The sequence below is a fragment of the Falco rusticolus genome, chromosome 3, assembly GCF_015220075.1.
Source record: "Falco rusticolus isolate bFalRus1 chromosome 3, bFalRus1.pri, whole genome shotgun sequence".
NCBI classification, from domain to species: domain Eukaryota; kingdom Metazoa; phylum Chordata; class Aves; order Falconiformes; family Falconidae; genus Falco; species Falco rusticolus.
The window spans coordinates 22045016-22066040 of NC_051189.1; the positions used below are offsets into that span (position 1 = coordinate 22045016).

At 33.4% G+C, this 21025-nt stretch overlaps 1 protein-coding gene across 2 annotated transcripts in view; it reads left to right on the plus strand.

The window, feature by feature from the left end:
* Positions 1-21025, plus strand: part of CSMD3 (CUB and Sushi multiple domains 3) — a 720137-nt gene that overhangs the window by 150402 nt on the left and 548710 nt on the right. For both annotated transcript variants that reach the window (XM_037381737.1, XM_037381738.1), the window contains exon 4: positions 7917-8111. In XM_037381737.1, coding sequence (XP_037237634.1) covers positions 7917-8111 — 195 coding nt within the window. The remainder of the gene's footprint in view (positions 1-7916; positions 8112-21025) is intronic.

Consider the following 21025-nt stretch of genomic DNA (forward strand, 5'->3'; position numbering starts at 1 on the left):
TCTGTAAACAACATTGTTAAGAAACCCTTCATACCAGCAATAATGGTGTAAAACAGATTGAACTTTCACTGGAAGAGATAACATGTCCTTTGTGAAAAACAAGCAGGTAGTCAATGAAGCGATCCGATTGTATTAAAATTTGTACTTCTAACAGGGCACTACTAGTAATTCTACATATAAGTATGTATGTACCAACATATACATATGCCAAGCATATATAATATACATAAAAAGATGGAATTTTATGTTACCACAGATACATATGGAAGGAAATTTTTGTTGCTCTGCCAGGTCATAGAACATCTCTGAATGTTTCAGGTGCCACCTAGTGCCCAGTTCTCTTGTGTCATAGTCCCTTTCGTGAGGAGAAAACTGATTTTCTTTGTGCCCTTTTATGCCACTTTATAATGGTGTGTCCATGACACATCCCATATACACATCTTATATTTTAAATTCTAGGTTTAGACCCCGATTGATCCACTGTAGCAGAAATAATTTTTCTCTTTTGTTTTGAAAAATGTTGAAAAGTTCAACAAACAGTTCTCTGCCTTCAATTTTAAGACACAATTTGTGAAAAAGACCTGTTGTGGGGAAACCTTAACTAATGAGTGGGAAGTGAGGCATGGTTGATGGGCCATGAACATGTGTGTGTACCCTCAGACTATATACTGCTCAGTTCAGATGACCTTTGCCAACAGGAAGCTGAAAGAGATGTCGTGTACTTTCTTTTTAAGACTAGCCAGTCTCTAGTTTATAATCATTTAAACCATAAATCTTTCACATTAGCCTTTAAAACAGTTTAAGATCCAATTCACTAATTAGCAATGCCTACCAATGCTCACCTGTGAACTCTTACATTTCTTCTTGTCTACTTAAGAAGTCCCAGTACTTTTCCATAAAATGTGTTTTATTTCATTCTGTTCTCTGCTTTCAGTATGCCTATCATCCTAAATATAAAAACTATACATCTTCCCAATATTTGTGTTATGTCTTGCAAAAAGGGAACCCCGAATCTAGATATGACAGCACATCAAATTGTTAAATTAATGATAGAATAATGATAAAATATTTTAAATTCATTTTACATATGTATCTATTCTTGACTAAAATTTGTGTGGTGACACTGTCTATATAATACCGCACAACTTGTCTGTGCTGTGACATCCTCCTTTAGTGGGTAAAGTGCATTTCCCTAAATTAAGTTAGATTTTTCTGTCTTAGGTTACTGTAAATTCTCCAGGTAAGGACAGCCAGTGAGGAACAATGCAACATTTAATAAGGCAAAAAGAGGTGAGGCATTGGGGAAAGTGCAGAATTAAAATAAATAACACTATTAGATATTACTTAGCATAAAAATTCAGAAATTGAAGTTTAAATTCTTTTACATAACTCTAAAAGTCATAGTAAGAAATACATACTGCAGAAGGAACACTGAAGTGGTATAGGGTTTAGGATTACATTTTATTTTAGATTGTTCCAGGCTCTGAAATAAACTTTGCTTTGTAAATACAACAGCCTCTTCCCAGCTGCCTACAGAATACAGCTGTGTCAAAAAAAAGTGCTGAGTCTAAGTGGAACAATGCTGTTATGACTCATATATGGACATCTCTACGCAGCCACTGCATGGCAGGCAGGGTGCATCTGTCTGGGCTTCATCCACTTGGGAAGTTGAACAACTACCACATGTGGCAGATCATGAGGCAGACCTCAGGCTTTGAACGATACTGATAAGGTATTCCATTTTTTTGAGGTGGAATTTCCGCTGAGGAGGTATTTCCATTTTTGGAACGGTGTGGATGGAACAATCTTTGTGACGCTAGCAACTCTAGTCCCATTCCAAAACTTCATGTCGTCTCCAATGGGCTTTCTCAGTCCATGCACTATGTGAATTTACCTTCCAGCCATACTTGGGGTTTAGCTGGTGCTAAACCCCAATGAATTTACTTGAAGTCAAGTGGAATCTGGTAAAGGTAAACAAGGGTAGCTTGTGCTGCTCTCCTAGCTAACTATTTACCTGTTTGTCATTCCCTTCAGGTTAAACTTTAGAAGTGTGTCTGATGGGGAAATGTCAGATTTAATGACATTTACCAAAGACTATAGTAATCTTTCTGTTGATTTCACTTGGTGCTGGATTATGCTGTCATATGGTAAAATTAGTGACTGCCATTGTATTTCTGCATGGTCTTTTAGCCCTCCAGTGCTGTTCTGTGGCTTTGACTGATTTGAAGAGATATTCCAAATAGTGTATTGCATGTGAAAGGAATCTACTGCAGACACTGGACCATTTCTTCTATTCCATTTGTCATGCTCACTGTGTCAGTGTTACTACAGTATAGTACTACAATTGTCACTTGAGTCCTTTACAAATCTTGGAGAGCTTTTTGTTGCCCTTCTTGCTTTTCCTTCTTGTTTTTCCCTTGCTTGTGGAACAGTTGTATTAGTGCAGTTCTAATTTACTTAATGCTAAAATGGGCTTGTTCCTATACAAATAACGCATCACTTTAATTCTAGAAATAGAAACATTCTTGTGTTACTTGCAAATAAGGCAAATGCAGTGATTGTTTCAATGTACTTAGAACCAAAATCAAACTCAGTATAAAAATCCACACTTAAAGTTCTCTCAGGACAGAATTTTAAAAAACACCCTTATCTAATCAGTGGCTTTATTTCAGATAATCAAGTTCTTCTGTCATTTTCTTGGCATGGAAATAATTTCAAAGAGAAGAAAAAAAGCAAAATTATGTCATTCATTAAAAATTATGTAAGAAACTATGTAATGAAATTAGCTGTATTATCTTTAGTGAACAGTAGAGACTCTCAGTGAGATTACTGTTGCAAAGATATTTCTCTATCAAGAAAAAGCAATTAAGAACAGGAGAAGAAAAAACATTCTTTACTTTGTTTTTCTTTAGGGGAAAAAAAGAAATCTTTCCCACACTGCCTTATGCCTACCTGTTTATAGATAGACAGCAGAATATGACAGTCTCTTCTGACTGACACAAAAAATGCAGAAAGCAAACCAAAAACTTCAGAGAAGTCTTGTTTGTTAGACAAACTGTTATTTCTATTACTGCTAAACAAATGTGAATTTCAGAATAGTGAATCTTCATTCTGCACTTGTATCTTGAGGTAAGAGATCTGTTGGAATAAAGGAATAACCACTTTTATTGAATTGCTACAAAGGACAGACCTGGATTTTGGGGGAGGGGACTTTTTTTCATTTAATCTCTGTTTTAAGAAATCTGTATTGCTCATGGTAGATCTTTTGAAGCATTTATTTATAATGTCTCTTTCTTTGCTCTCTGAACCATACATATTTATACAGTTAATTTGCCACTTAGGTATTAAGTCTTTAATTTTTTGCCTTCACTGCACTGATACTGCCTACTCCAAATTTTTCTTGTGGTTTCCCTCACTCTGTAAACTCAAGTGGGACAGGTACTCATATATTCAGAACAACATGAATGAGGACAGAATAGAAAAGTAAGCAAAATATACCTTTTTGAGGAAAAAAGCAGAATATTATGATGTAGAGACTATGCATCTGAGTTTTTTAGTTTATAAAAACTCTGGAAAACTACGTACAACTAAAATGAACCATTAGAAGTTTTGATATAGGTGAATTTTAGACACCTGAATTTCAGGCAACTTCATATTGTTACAAATCTATTATCTTTCTTAATATTTGTGACCCTTGGAATGTATAGCACTCATTACATCCACACACATACTGCATGCACGCTTCTGAAATCAGTCTTCAGTCCTCAGTACCAAAACATTCTTGCTTGTCAATAACACAAACTACATATGCATTGCTTTTCCAAGGGATATCTGTGTACAGCCATGTTCTGGTATTTCCAGTTACACCAAGTCCTGTCCCAAAAGACAGCTGGAGTGGTACCTAGAACGGAGTATTCCCTGGACCATACTCAGGTTTGTCTGGCAGAGGAATTACTGTTTGGAATAGTAGCCACAAGTGAACAATCAGTCTAGGACTAGAGCCATTCAGTAATGCAGGGAGGGAGATATCCAAACTGACAGTGTAGGGATACTAGAAGTATCCAATTTCAAAAGCAAAAAATATGAAAAATAAAAAAGAAACAAATACTAGCTTCTATTGGGATATTTCATAGGTTTTTCACTGAGTGAGTGCTCATGAAGATATATATTTGATATTGACAGTGTTTCTCACTTTACGTTGGGAAAAATGGGATCATAATAATTTGTAGTAGCTGTGAACAAAAGCAGTGATAAAGATGTGGGTCAACCCTTTAAAAAGACAAAAGTTCCTAAATTTCGAATATCTAATATCAAATTTAGTGTGTGAAGAACATTAATCTTCAACAGAGAAAATACAAATAGTTTTCACCAAGCTGAAAGCAATGCAATGATATGACAAATGCATTTTTAACTGGTATATTTGCAAACACTTGTTCTGGCTATTTGGACATTAAACTACAATTTTCATGCTTAAACACTTTAGGGAGGACTGGTGCTACTCTTGATTTTATAAATAACATTTAAAAAAATATACTGGCTTAAAATCTGAATAAAAATTTGAAAGTAAATTTGAATTTCCACATCTGGTTATGACTTGTTTCTCCTTTAAGGAATGCTGAGAAAGAGAATCAACTTCTGTAAGCCTTATTTTTGAAAGTATTGTTACAAAGACATTATATTTAATATGATATAATTTGAATAGCTTTTAAATTAGTAATCATAAGTGGCTGAATTTCTGCTAATTAAACTCTTTAAAGGAGTGTGTCCATTCCTACTAAGCAGAACTCTCTGAGGCATGTTTTACCCACAGTCTTTGAACAGAATTTCCGTTGACATTAATAGAAATTAATGAAATAGCAACTTATTGAAAAACATCAACGGATATTTTGATCTTGGTTTTTTATCCTCTTGTTTAAAACAGAGGACAAATAAGGTTGAACATACCTCACTTACAGGTGGAATAGATTTAAAAAAGCATTTTGGTCTTGTGCGAGCAAAACATGCACATGATTTCAGGCATAACTGACAAATCTAGAGCAAAGAAAACTCTTACTGGAGATTGAAACAATTAGGACAGCTTACATTAAAAATGAGATGTGCAACAATACACAATAAAAATGTCAAAAAGTTGGATGGTGTAAAATATTAAGTTATGATTATTTTCAAAGTACATGAACAAGGAGTGCTTCAACCAAATTACAATGTGGCAAATTTAAAAGGAAATACTTTTCCATGTTTCATGTCATTCCTGAATATCAGAATGACACTGAAGTCAAGAAACTGCGGAGCTGAATGAAAATTACGAATTAGTTTGGCAATTCCTGTGTTCCCTGACAGATGACAATCTCAAGGTAACAATCCATAGCTTTAACTGGCAAGGAGTTGGTAGTGCAGTGTCACATTCAGTTTGAAAATAGATGCTACCTATTAAAGAAGACTAATGCAGTTGGTGAATTACATCCCCCTGCCCCCGCAAAATAATGCATTTGTATATGTTCAAAATTAAAATACACACAGAAGAAACGAATATATTTTAAATTGCACAATTTATTTTCTGCTGTCTTATCTAGAATAAGGAACAAAATGACTTGAAGGTTTAGAAGTAGTAACACACTAGCCACTTTCATAATACTAAAAAGTTAATGGAAAATGCCAAGTATTATTTTTAGACGAGTCATATAGTACTGCAGCAGGAAAATGAGTTTTATTTTAGAAGGAGGGTGATTTTTAATTAGTGCTTTAAAATATAATATAATTCCATAAGAATATATTGCTTTCTGTGGGTAATTCTTGATGAGACAGCAGTAAGAGTAAAGCAAGCAATTTTAGGCAATGACTGTTAAAGGCATCACTAATCTTTATATTCATTTCAAAGGACAGGGAATCTTTCTGTGACCCTTTTACAAAGCACTGCGAAAGACAGGCCTCTGAAAGATTTCATCTTCTTGGGGAAGCTGAAAATAAAAACACTGTGTACGGACAGAGTTTTCAAGTTAATAGAATATGATTCATAAGATAACCAGAATCCACAGGATGATATTCTTACTTCTATTTTGACATGCTATGATGATAAATGGTAACCTGAGTGGCCTTGAAAACCTTTAAAGGATTTAGGAAGAATCCCTTTGAACAAATATGCAGGAGTCAACTGCAGCATTGTCTGCTTTGTAAAGCTTGCAAGCAGATTTGAGGACAGGGGCGTTTTGTTGGAGAACATAACACTTAGCCTGATAAAGCAGTAATAAGAATATCAATGACTTAAGCTTTGAAGTGACCAAGATGAGACAGGCTACCTTCTTAGTCTGTGTTGTGTCCTTGTGCAAGGCAATCAAAGTCAAATCCAGATCCACAGAGTATATTATGTAAGAGAAAGAAAGCAATAGCAGCAACATCAGCAATTAATCTACTTCTTTAACATACTCACATCAAAACATGGTTGGTACAGCAAATCTTGCAGATGGAGATGTTGTTAGCATATATTTTATATGTAGCATATATATGTATAGACATGTATAACACATATATCGTATATATATGTGACTACCGGATCCTTCCTTCTAGTAACTGTTACATCGTTTTCTTACACGGCTGGTATCAGAAATCTATAACGTATCAGTTTTTGGTAGTTCTTGGCATTGAAGTTTGACAATATAACGAATCTCATGAGCCATACTGGCTTGTTTTGATAACCATTTATATCTTTAACTGAAACCTACTATAACAGCTCAAATTATTTTTTCCATATGATATTTATGTATGAGTTTGTATATGTGTGTGTGTGCGTGCATGTGTTTGTACCTGTGTGCACACACTCATGAGCACATCAGGGATGCAGCAGAATAATTTAGTTACAGGGAACTCAGGTAAAGAAAATAAGATAATACATATATACCCTTCTGTTCTTCCATCTTGTTTCCTTTGTAGATTAGGTAAATTTGTTATGACTCCAAGCACAGGCTTACTTGATTTGCCCCTTTTTTTTTTAGTGTTAGGTGGGTAAGTATACTTGGTAGAAGCTTTGAAGAGCTCCAGATGAGATCATGAAACCTCTTTTGCTCACACTCGTAAAACATCTATCTTTTTATGTCCATTAACTAAAGGACTTCAGCAGTAAATGATGGGAGATTGTAATCAAGCTATTTATGATACTGAAACATCAGTCAAAAGGGTTCACAGTTGGAGTGTGAGTACCACCCAGTAAAACTGAGCTCTAATTAATGTCCTCAGAGATCAAACTAATAGCAGACACACAACTCCTTTTGGATTCTCAATGGTTTAAAGCTCTGCATTAGAGCTGAAACCACCCAGATCTATGATATTCCATATATTTATATTAACTAATCCCTTGCTCAGAAATCAGTTACCTGCAGTATCTCATCACTTTTGCCTCATCATCTAAAATCTGTTAAATCATTCAACAGCTTCCTGGTCATGCCTAGGCTTATGTTTGTTAAAACCTTCTCCTAGTTCTCTGTCTTGAGTACTTGCATTTATTTTTCCAAATTTTGGTTGATTCAAATCTGATGTTCGTTCTTGTCTGTATTATATCTGTTTACTGTTTTGCATTTGTATAACTTGAAAGTCAGAAATAAATCAACTTCCTTTGTTTCTTCTTCCTATGTAATGAGTTCTTTGCTGTCAATTAAGAATAAAATATTAATATATCTATAGCTGGAGCTTAAGGAAAACTTTGTGCTCATTTTCATATAATATTTTACCTTTGAATATGTGGGTAGATAAGCAGATAATTAATAGACTAAGTCAGTAATGGCTTTTCAGTGATAAGTGTTATATAATATCCATGAAAACACAGTATCTGCCCAACTTTGCCATAATTACTGTGTCCTATATTCTTCAGTAAAATTTAGTACTGATTTATAAAAAACCTAAAAGTAATAAAAATATGTCTTCTCCAGAATTACAGAGTAGTTCCTGTGGCAATCCAGGAGTTCCACCAAAGGGTATCTTGTATGGTACAAGATTTGATGTTGGTGACAAAATCAGATACAGCTGCGTAACTGGATATATTTTGGATGGCCACCCTCAGCTTACTTGCATAGCTAACTCTGTGAACACAGCATCATGGGACTTCCCAGTTCCTATCTGTAGAGGTAAGAGAAATGCTACAGTAATGTTCTCAGATATATATATATATTTATTAGTATGAACAACTTTAAATCTCTGGTTTAAGTATTGATTTTTAGACTGTGATTAAAGAAAGAAAAGCCTTTCTGAATATTTTGATTTCTTGCTTATATACATGATGTATCTCAGCATATACATCTACTAGTTTTTAAGTCAATATCCTATTACAATGATATTTCTAATTTATTTTAAAATCTTTGTCGTGAAATAAGAACTAGAAACTTGGGAACAAGTAGGATATAACTGTGTTCAACGCATTTACAGCTATGGGAATGTGAATTTGGGATCCATTACTACTTCCTAAGGACTGACTTTCTGTCAAGTATTAACTTGGATTTTGAGGAAACAGAAGTTTGTAATAACCAGAACAATTAAGTTAGAGGGACTTCCCTCATACTCAGTCAGATTTGATATCTTATGATTTCTATACAGGATATCCCTTGTATTCTAACAAATATTGTAGGTCAAATCCTTTTCCCTTGTTCACATGAGAAATATAGCAGTACTAGGGAATCATGTTTTATGGGTAAATCTTATTTTCTGAGACTGTTGGAGAGGAATAATGTTTGCAGAGTAATGAAAGGACCTAAACTGACAAAATGGAGAAATTATCACTACTATACACATCCAAATACAATAAAGATAGCATTTTGATGAAACACTGTTACATCAGGAAAGCTTGAGATCCTTTTCTGGATTCACAGGTTAACTTTACAGAATGCAACATTTGTATTTGTCTAAAAAATTTGATGTGGTCTTGCAGAAGCTACAAAACCATTTCAACTGAATTAAAAAACTTTAATAAAAAAATTGATTAAAAAAAAAATCAGTTGGTTTAAAACCTGGTTAACCAGTACCACAAAAAAGTAGTTATATATGGGAGGTGTGCACCATTGGAAATACCATTATATTGTTTCCTATTCTTGGCTTGGAGCTATTTAATATGTTTATCCATGATCTTGAAGAAAATACAGTTATTACTAATAATACTATTTTCTAGTAAAGTTATTTGCAAGTCCTGAAACTTCCCCTCATACTTCCCAGAAAAATGTTATTTAGTAATGAAGAAGATACACAATCAAGACATAAATCTAAATTTTGTTTGTGGAGGTGATCATAAAAAAGATTTTATGAGAATATATTAACTTGCACAAAAATTTTTGTAACAAAGTAGAAGGCTAATGGACTTCACTGTAGACCATTGTTCAAATTCTTGATCTGCCGATTTTGAAATGAATTAGCATTAAAATTGTACTGTTAAATAAGGAAAATTAAAGACTTGAACCTTATTCTTCCACCTGTCAGTCAGTCATCACAGTCACAGTGTTACACATGCATTCTTTTTACATAACATTTTTCAGTATAACTTTGGATAATTTTGTTTTTATTCCAAGGGGATGTGAAAATACAGAGTGTAAATTTGAATCAGAATGATAAGCTCCCAAAATAGTCCTGTGCTTAAACATAAGTCTAATGTGTAAGCAGAAGACTGTCACATAAGAATATGAAAAACACATTTCTTTTTATTCATGATTAGAGACGTCATTATCTGAATAGTGTCAGTCTCTAGGACAAAACAGATTTGACAGTTTGGAAAGGATTCAGAAAAAGAGGAAACAAGTTCTGTTAGGTTTCAAAATTAATTTTGTCTAGAAACTCAAACTTTTCAGTGTATATGAAAGAGGATGAAAAGGTGACTGGATTTACTGTAGAAAATCATGCAGAAGGAAAACACTTTCTGGAGAGGACAGTTCTCTAATCAATAGCAGTGAAGAACCTAAGTGGTAAAAGCTTGACAAATTAAAAAAACCACAACAAACAAACCCCAAGGTACACATTTTAATAACGGTGGCTATGAATTATTGAAATACAACCTAGGAATGTAACACATTCTTGATTTAATTTTTAACGTCAGGCATAATGTCTTAAAGGCTTAATGCACGAAATTACTGTTAAGGTATTTTTGTTCTATGTTCAATAAAAAAAAAAAATTAACTAATTATTTTCAATAGTACTTCTACAAGTGTATGTTTGATATCAGAAACATCTAACTTTACATTTAATACAGAGACCCTTGTGGTTCCATTCTAATGAACTTGTCCTAATTTTGTCTAATGCAATTATCCAACACAGAGTTCTGCAGAAGGTTGTTAAAGGTGATTACCCACTAATGAGCTTCTTATCGCTTTCTCATTGCCATGGAGACTCTCTTTGATTAAACTAAAGAGTTCCTCTGATAAATGTCTTATTGTTCCCTACCAATGGTTATTACATCTAAAACAGAGAATCTGGGGACAAACAAGTGAAGTGGTGTTTAGTTTTGAGAGTCTACATGTAAGAGCTAGTTTTTCTCAACACTAAACAACTTGACTATGGGTTTTTTGTACATGGCAGGTCTCTTCCGGACATGCATATACTGGGTGTTAATTTTAATATAAATAGTTGTATTGGGGTAATAGAGAGTGTTTAAATGCCATGACCTAAGAAATGTCATTGTCTGATGGTTAGAAAAAAGCCCCAATAGCAAAAAAGTATAGTTTATTCAATATTAAACTCTTTCTCTGTGTGTTTGGGTTTTTTTACCTATAGGAAATAAACTGAACAAAGCTCTGAACTTAAAACATGTTTATATGTCAGCAGGGTCATCTGTGTGTAAATGTCATTGTCATCTACCACCACTTGTAATTCAGAACAATTAAATTTGGAGAGTAATTTTCATTTAGATCATTCTTTTTACATTGCCTTCACTTTGAATGAAGAAATTAGGAGGATGTCATGCTTTTGTTTTAGTAATACAGTTCTCACAGATTGATGTGAGGAATTTCATTGGAATCAACAGTGTTTTGTATTGCTACAAACATCCATACATAAGACCCCATTACGTGCTTGCGGTTTCAGTTTGGTGCATAACACCGATATTTGTATTTTTTTTAAGTTATACATTTGGGGGCCAGATTTTATTCATTAGGAAAAGTTATTCCTCAGATGGGTTCCTTTTTCTTTACTAATCTCCATAGCATTGTATTGCAAAATAAGTGCACATACATAGCAATTGCTTTATTTCATATCCTGTTTCTCAGTGAACATAGTTCAAATGCACAAAGCTTTTCATCTGTCATTTGCATATTCTAATACACATTAAAATACTTAAAATTTTATTAGCTTTAGAAGGAGTGCAAAAATAATTAAAAGAAAACCAAACTGGATTTATTATGTTGTGGTCAATTACACTTTGTACAACCCATGACTAGTTTTTAAATAAAGTCTTCTTCCCTGACAAATTAATTTTGATAAGGTTGTTTTCAACAGCAAAACATGACAGCAGCTTTATCATATCACCTATTCCTGAGATAATGTTGCAGCTTGCAGATTCTCCATAATGCAGCAAGCTATGAATAATTTACTGAGGCTAATAAATAAAGTTACATTTATATATAATATTGTCATTTTATAAAGGTTACAATAATTAGACACTTTCATAATCAAGGAAGTATTCTGACTTTCATATTTTTCTTATGCCAGGGTAAAATGGATGTTTTAAGCATCTTCATTCTAAAACTCTTTTTTTTTTTTTTTTTTTTTTAGAATTCTGAAATTGCAAAACCAAAATATAGTTTTATTTATATGCCTACAAGTTCAGTTAATTTTTTTTCACTATTGCCAATACATATAGATACGAAATATTTGCCAGTATAAAACTTCTCCTCACATTTTTAACAAGATGTTTTATCTTTCCACTCTTTTGAATTGATGAACATTTTGGTCAGACAAGTGCACAGTGAACTACACTCTAGGTACTTTTTTTGCATGCACAAAATGCATCTCTGCTTTTTTTATGTGGGAGGATATTGAGTTATTTTTCCATATTTTGTCATGATAGGTAAAGACTAAAGAGGTTGTTACTAAATTCCAAGTCTGGGAATTCTGTAATTCCTCTGCAGCATAAATATATGCACATATAAAGACATATTTATTTCTGCCTGTCTGTATAGATGTATACTTAATTGGTTCTTCTTCAGTAAATTTATTCAAAATAAACTGGATCAAGATATTTATAAGTTCATGTTTTAAAAAGTGATTTAACAGGTATAAAAATCTAATATTAGACTATTCAGCTCACAATTGAAGTGTTTGACTATTTCCTGTGTGCAGAACACACTGGAGAGGAAAATTTGTTAACTGCAAGTCACTGGTATGTATAATTCTGTGATTGCATAGATATATGACTATAGTAGGTATTTCAACTATGTGAGGTAAGTTTGAGGTCAAAACACTGAATCTTAAAATAAAAGTATACCTAACCCTCCAGTACACTTTCTTGAAGAGATATCTGTTTATAAAAGGCCCATAATAGTATGGAATTCTGGAGGAAAAAAGGAATTAAACTTCACATAACTACTAAGAAATATTCATAAAACAATGTAAGCATTTCACAGACAGATAAATCTGGTTGCAGGTAGGTAAATGATTTTATGACAGTGTGGCAAATAGAACCTAGTAATATAAGCAGTAAATATGCTGACTCTGCCTTTGTGTCTTTGTTGTAAGCTGGGTTTTGTAGGCTGTGGAGAGAACAAAGCAGGAGATAAAGCCAAAGTACTGCACTTTATGCCATGCAGTGCATTAACTACCGAAACTGACAATGTACACAAAGGAAAATGAAGTGTACTAAGTTAAAAGCAGGAATAAATTACATCTCATGGGGAACAAGCAGGTTTTTTGTCTGAAGCCAGTTCTTATATACAAACAGTTGTTACTGCTTCTTCTTGGGAAAAGCCCCAGCAAAGCTGTGAGAGACTGGACTAAAAACATGTCGGATTAATAAAAGAAAGTTAAAAAGAAAAACAACAAAAATATTTTATAGAATGATGTATTTGTATATAAGACATGAAAATGACTTGACACTAATAAATTTTTTTAAAGATTGTTCAACAGATCCTTTTTGGGACATTATAAATCAGTGGCTTAGAATGGCAACACTCATGGTTGGTGCATTACAAAATGTAACGTGTCTACAGATGGCAATGATGCTCCTCTAGAATTAGAGAAGTTAATTAAGGGGGAGGTGTGGGGGTGGAGTGAGAAATGAAGGAAAAGGTCTACCATTCTATTGAAATAGTAGTATAATATAAATGTAGTGTGTTTTCCAGTAGAATGCTGTGTGCTTTCAAGCAGGGCCCAGAAGCTCTGCAAAAAAACACCCTGAAAGACTTTTTTTTAAATTAAGAAAGTTACCTCATGTTGCATTGAATTCTTGCAGTAAAAAAAAAACCAAACAACTTGGTGAGTTCTTTATTTTAGTTGGCTTTAAAATGTCTAATTTTTTTAGATCAATAGAATCAAACTTCTTTGTCTATGAAAAGCATTGAAACTGCTCTCTAGTAACCCTACCATACTTGTCTCTTCACATTATATTATTGTTATTCTCGGGATAGTATCTGGTTCCCATAAATACACAGTCTACTTATGTGAACAAATATATTTTAGCCTGAAGAACAGGAAATAACCACATGAATTTTATCATGTGATCAGATCCATGGATTTCTTATTATTCAAAGTAGTGGCGAAACTACTGAATCATTTAAAACTAGTCTAAATCATTATTCATTTATTGTGAACCAGGAAATTGGTACAGAAATATACATGTTTATTATGTCAGAAATACCATCTATTCTTAAAACTAACACTAAAATATACTAGTTTTACTGTACTAATAGTGACAATATTAGCATTACTAATATATGTAGTGCTTATTAAATATACAAACTGATATATATACTGAATATATATACTGAATATACTGAAAATATACAAGCAATAATAATGATCTAACACAGCGTGCATTCCTTAACCAAACGTTGAGATTAGTTTTAATATATTAGATTCATTTACAAACCCTGTGTTTGTTCATTTATGACAATGATGGCCACATAACTAAGTTCTTATAATGGGTGGAGAACTGGAAGTAGTGATTGTGCTCACATGTGAAAACTTAACAATGTGCAATGATGTGCTACTGTACTGATGATACTTTAAAAAAAATAATCATTACTAACTTCTAGAGAACAAACTCAGTATGGAAACCTTTTGTACAAAAATAATTTTATTAGATTTTTCTTTTATAAGTTAGGATTTAATTTTTCAAAAGGTGATTAAGAGATATACAAAAGATCAGGATATAGTTAACAGCTTAAGAAGCAATACAAAATAACTTAAAATGTTTTCCTTATTTTTCCTTTCATTAGAAATGCATATGTCCAGGTCAGAACATCCATCAGAAAATCAGAATCACAATTTCATTTGGTTTATGTGGTTTGGCTTTCACATCCTCATGGGATTTCAGGAATCACTATCAGTAGTGAAGAGATCTGTCCTAAGATCCATTAGAAACTTAACATTAGCAGTGGAAAAACCCTTAGCTGGAATGATATAGTCCAGAATAAAAAGATATTTGGATCAAAGTAATTAGCATTCATCAGTGCAGTAACTGTCCTAATTTGAAAAACAGGCCTCTCAAATTACATCTCCAAACAATATATAGAGGACTAAGGACAGCAGCAGAACAGAACAGTTTCTAAATAAATGAAATTATGTTCAGAAGAAAGAAAGTATATGTAATTATTCCAGAAATGAAAAGTTTGCAGACAGTTGGGAGTCCACACAAAAGTAGGGAAAAGACAGACATAACTGTGCATTATCTTGCTACTTTTCATGGGAAAAGTACCCAAAGGTTCAAATTTAATAGTTATAATGATTGATATAGGCAATGAAGAAGGAAAGAGAAAGACCAGATTTTAAATTCAAGAAATCTAACCCAGTACTAAACAAAATAAAACTTGAATACCAAAATGTTTGAGCCCACAGTTGTGTTCAAGGCTGGGAATTGTGACTTCTTACTACAAGCAAGTAGGAGTTAGTGGGGGTGGTTAATGGAAGGATTGAAACACTGATTTTATATCCTATTTTCTTAAGAATTTTCTTATGAAAGGACAAAGGAGATAGAAGTAAATGGCGTATTGACCATATTCTCATGCACTATTGAAATTATGTTGAAAAATTGTCACTGAGGACAACATAACAGTAGGAATTATACTTGCAATTGAAAAGGAAGATTGCTTTGAAGGATCAAAATGAGTGCAAAAGAAGGAGGAACTTGGAAAAGTAAAATACTGGACTAGACTGATAATTCATAACAACTTTAGCAGTATGTTTTGGTAATATGTACAGTGTAGTCATCAAAGCACATTACCAGCAATGTTAATTCCAGCAAAGCCCCAGTCTTTCACATGTGATTTGAAACTAATTTCTAATCAAGTTTATTTGTTAGAAACCCCTAAAGACTCTTTCAAGAGGATAGGTATTAAATGTATCACTCTAGCCCAGTTCCAATTCGGGCTAGTAAATTCTTATGCTAGGTAATTCTTTCCCTGTAACATCTTTAATTATTAGGTTAATTTTCTATGTGGCATTCCTGAATAAATCTTTTCTAGTGATCAATTAACATAAATAATATTTGTTAAATAATTTAAGATACATTGCAAGTAATTACTAGTAAATCCCAGGTTCATTAACACAATTTACTAATCCACTTAATCCAAAAAGCTTTTGCTGCCACAGGCTTTTAAATAGACTTATATATTTTCCTCAGATTTTTGAAATTATGGCTCCATAAAACTTTCTGTATCTCTCAATTTCTGCCTAAAATTAGAATTTACCTGGATATAAATGGAAATTGTGAAAATATTATTCAGTATTGAAGTAACGATTTACAAACCCTGATTTATAACTCAGCTGTAATTACATCTGGAAGGCACAAGTCATAACAAATTATTTCTCTGAACAGTCTTTAAAGCCCTTCAAATATTACTCTGAGAGAACAATTGACTGGCAGTAGTGTTTTTTGCAGGCAAAAGATTTCATTGCTAGAAATCTAGCATGAAATTTTAGCATTCTTCAAGACTGCATCTCTATTAACCTAGAGAATGATTATTGATTTGCCTATGGAACATGAATCTTGCTCTTCAGCATTAATAAATCTTTTTGTTCTCACCATTAGCAGGAGTGTTGCTGGTTTATTTAAATATTAAGACAGCCTGGTTTTGTCTTGTGAGATGGATTTCAGATCAGTAGCCTGTTTTAAAAGAAATTATATTTAAAATTGTCCACTGGTGAAGGAGACTGAAGATGGTTCAGTTGTGTTACAAAAATAAATTTAGAATTTCACAGAATGTAGTCAACTTCTTATTTGGCTCTGTAAATTCAGAGGTTAAAGCCAATGCGCTATAAATTCTGTTGACACTGGAAGGGCATTTAAATATAATACAAGCTGGAGCACAGTTTTGCTACCTGTGTATGAAACATTACATTGTATTGAAGTTGGCCAAGGAAGGCCCAACAGCACTGACTTAATCTCTTAGAGAACTCACTGTAATGAACATATAGATGTCTGCTTTGTTAACTTATTTATCATGTATGATGGCTTTCTGAGTTTTGTTCAGGATGAAACCTCTGATAGTAGATCTATACAAATTTAGCACTTAAAATTTCTTTCACATTTCAATCAATCTGTGGAACTGACCTTATTTCACCAGAACAGAGTTTTTATGGGCAAAGGTTCTCTTTGCTGCTCTACATTGCAAAGTTGATGCCAGTTTCAAAGACGGTTAGGGAGGGGGAAAAAAACTTTAACTATGCGAATTTTAAAATCACTAGTTGCTTCATCAGTTTAACCTTCCTAATCCCAATACTCTTAACACTGGCTTGTATTTTACACTTCAAAGAAAGAAACTTCCTGCTGTGCATGAATTCTTTCCATGACACAGTTTTATCTTATCTTTCATTTCGAGAGTTTGATGTTATGTCCCAACCTTATAAACTCTATATTTCCTATCACCTTTTTCCCATATCATTGTAAGTATGGATATTTTAAATTTTTGTACATGTTTTAGAACCTTTAAAAACTCTTTAAAATGTAGTGAAAAAAATTAATATGGTCTTTTTTTTTGAGGTCTCTAGTTCTCAGTTTTTTCTTCTTGAGTAAACCATGATGGTTTTTTCCATGAGGAAAAAAGAAACCTTTATCAATATCAATAATTCATACTAAGTAATCCAGTAGAAAAGAATATAACTTTAAACTAGGAGCCATAGGATATGGAGACCTTGATCCACATTTAAGTTAGGTAGAAGTGGACAGGGGTCAAAAGCAAAAGGTGGAGAGTGATGGGATTATGGGAAACTTCAGAAATGATACAGTAGGGTGAAGAGACATCTGACATCTGACTCAAGTCAGCCTGGGACACAAGCAGAAGGAACTGCAGAGCTCCATGTGCGGTCACAGAACAGTAACTGAGACATGGTGGGACAGCTCATGTGGCTTGTGTGGTAAAGGATGGATACAAACTCCTCAGGAGATGCAGGCAGAGAAGGTGGTGTGGTAGCTTCTGTGTAAAGGAGCATCTTGGATGTATGTATCTGCTGTTGAAAATACAGAATGGGCTGATTGAGAACTTGTGGATCAGAGTCAGAGAATAATAGATCACAGATGTTACATTGGGAATCTGTTACACACTACTGAATAAAGGTGAGGAAATGTGTGAGGTGTTCTTTAAACAGCTCAGGAAAATCTCTAATTCACAGACTGTAGTTCTCATGGGACTTTATTCATCATGATATATATTGAGAAGGCAATATGGCAGGATGCAAATAGTAAAGATTTCAGAAGCTTTTAAAGAATCCATATCTATGTTTCACAGCAAGATTTATTCCCAGTAGATACTTGTCCAGATAGTCCTTTAAAAACTTTCCCATTTTCTCTAAAGCAGTGTTTTCCCATATTTTATTTATAATATTATTAGAAAGGGGTTTTATCTTTTATACTACTTTAATTTTTCTTGCTAAAACGTAGGCATGCTGTTTTCCTGTATATATATAGCTTTGTACCTGTGCACATTACAAAACAATTATTTTCTTTGCAATTTCATTTTGCTTGTTTAGTTTTGGTCTTTTCTTCTTTTACTACAATAATCCAAATACATGCTTACTTCACAAATCCTGCTTTTAAGGCCACTAGTAATTTTTGTTCATTTCCTCTAGATTGGTTTTGATCATTACATGCTTTCTTTTGAAGTCTGGGTGTCCAATTAGCAAAGAGTGGATAAGAATTTTTGTGATTCATTGATCACAGTTCATAGTTACAGCATGCTGTATTCTGCTCTCTCAGGTGCTAGTGGGTCCAATTATTCACCTTGTTAGTCTATGAAGAAGGTTATTTTAATTCCTGTTTCACTTTTAAAATATTGTTCTGTGTTTAAAGAACATTCTTAACAAAAAATGTTTTCTTGATTAGTTTGGTTTTCTTTTTGTTTGGTTTTGTCAGAACAGATTAATTGCTGTATTCCAGGTAGATGGGCTAGGCTTTTATCTTTCTGTATTGCCCATGGAATTAATCACTTGTGGTAAGGCACAAATAAAAAGTCTCCAGGAGCTGTAGACAAATTTGGCCGAAGTCCCGGAATCATATTGTGTTTATTTACTGCAATCTATAAATCTCTAGGCTGGCCAATAATACAGTGCCAGGTTCCAATGTTATAACTCTATGAAGTAAAACCCAAAGTGCACACATTTATGGGAATAATGTTGTGGTTCAACTCTTCATTTGCTCCTATTTCATTTAATACAAATACTGAAAAAGAAATATTGGGAGATTTGGTTCTCCTGCATCTTTGGGCATCAAGAAAAAAAGCTGAAGCACTGCTTACTTCATGTCAAAATGAAAGTATAATGAAAATTACTTTCTATATATTTGTTCATCTGAACAGGATTAGAAAGAGCAGAGATTTGTGAGTAACAATGATGATTGTAACTTCATATACAAACTGTTACGGGAATTATTGGGAATGAAAGTTCAAAGGGCTCTTCTCACTTATCCAAGTCATGTGGACATCATCCATACACCAAGGGTTTTATAAAGTGTTCAATTTCTATCATTACCAGGGAGAAGAAAGACTGAGGTCAAATATTATAATCATAAATAAACACTAGCACACTAGGAACCTAGGTAAATCAAATTAAGATGTCTGATACTAAGATAAGGTTTATCACTCATAAATGGTACAGAAAAAATAATAATAAATGGTTTAAGAGTACTGCTTCACTGAAGAGAGAAAGCAAAATAATGAACAGCAGAATAATGAATAACTGGCTGCTCCGGATGCTCAAAGTACAATAATGACAGTTCTCTTTTCTCACATCCTGATGATGCAACTGCTAGGATAGTTGGCTCTTTTCATGTAACATGCAGTTATGTGTCACTCATAGTACAGGATTAATAATTCCAGTGCTGTCATCTGCCTTGTTTAATTGCACAGCCTCATTTAAGATGCAGCTAAGTCAGTGAGTTGACTTGTCAACAATTTGCTCTTTCTAGCTGTTCCAAGCAGCCATGCTTGCTCTAGTTATTCTGGTTGTTCTGTTACCCACTTTTCCTGGTCGCTGTAGCTCTTAAAGTAAGCCTGAATTGTGTAAGAAAAAACAAGTATATATAACAGCTATATGTGCATATTTAGAAAAAACCCTACTATTTAAAATGACCTCTTAAAAAGTACTTTGATCCCTCTCCTTGCAAATGTATGATTTACTTTCTGAGTCTGTAAAGTCTTGCCCTAAATAAAGGTCAGCCACTGCATGCCTCACACTCAAGTGTAGTTTGATGGCTCTTTGGGGTACTATTTTTAATGTCATTACTGGTATAACATTTTCTTTATTATAGACTTTTTTTTTTTTTACTAGAAATGTACTCAACTATTATCAAACATCTTTTCTTATTTTTTTATATTTTACAGTAAGCTGTGTTTCATTTTACTTGCAAATGGCCTTATGATCATCAGATGAAAGATATTACAAGTTACTTATTTTTGTGAATTATGTGGGACACTACCTCATTACTATCATTCTGTTCTTTTCACTTCTGTAGGTATCAATTAAAAGGCATTTCCTTCTCTGTAATAATTCTCCTAAATTAAAACCAAAAAGCAGTCTCCCCCAGTTCCCTTACTGATGCAGCTGTCTGCATGCAATATTACACTTTGTTAGATAGAAAAGGGAAAAAAAAACCCAACCAACAGCCGTCCCAGTGATTTGTACAATATTTTTCTTTATTTCTGTCCCAATAGTGATATGTTTTTCTATTTGTCCAGAAAGCGTCAATAAATCAGGTGTTCTTTTTCACATACATGTAACTATTTCCCGCTGTTATTTTAAGAATTATAGTCATCAAAAAGGCCAGAGTGTACTCCATGCTTCTTGAGTTAAATTGGAGATATTTCAAGATGACAATTTAACTTGTTCATTTTATGTAAGAGTACAGAATCTACAGCTAAGATTAAGCTTTCCTAGGCTTTGGAAAGTTCAGGATAGTTTTTGATGGCCTTTCTGCGGTGAGCCCATCCATTCAAAAAATCAGGTACAGGTGCTTAAAACCTTTGCAAGCAAGTTATTTTTGTTCTTCAGTATGATTTCTCCTCTACATCCCTCATCATTGGTATTTGAAAATGATACTACAGTATCATTTAGTATAACTAAGCATAATTATTGTATACTACTTAAACACTGTATACTACTAGCTAAACTTAACTACTGTAAACCTAACTACTGTAGTTTAACTACAGTTAAGCAATGTAGTGCATAGGTGTATGAATTTAGATTCCTGCAAAGTTGAACTAGGTAGTTTCCTTGGACAAACCTTGATTTTAACATCTATTTTTACAGTACTAAAGAGCTAAAAAGAAACTAAGGAAACAGAGTTCAAATTTCTCAGAGTATAAGAACTATAGCTGGAAGGTGTTTTTTTAACCAAACTTTTTCTACATTTTTATGTTTCCCT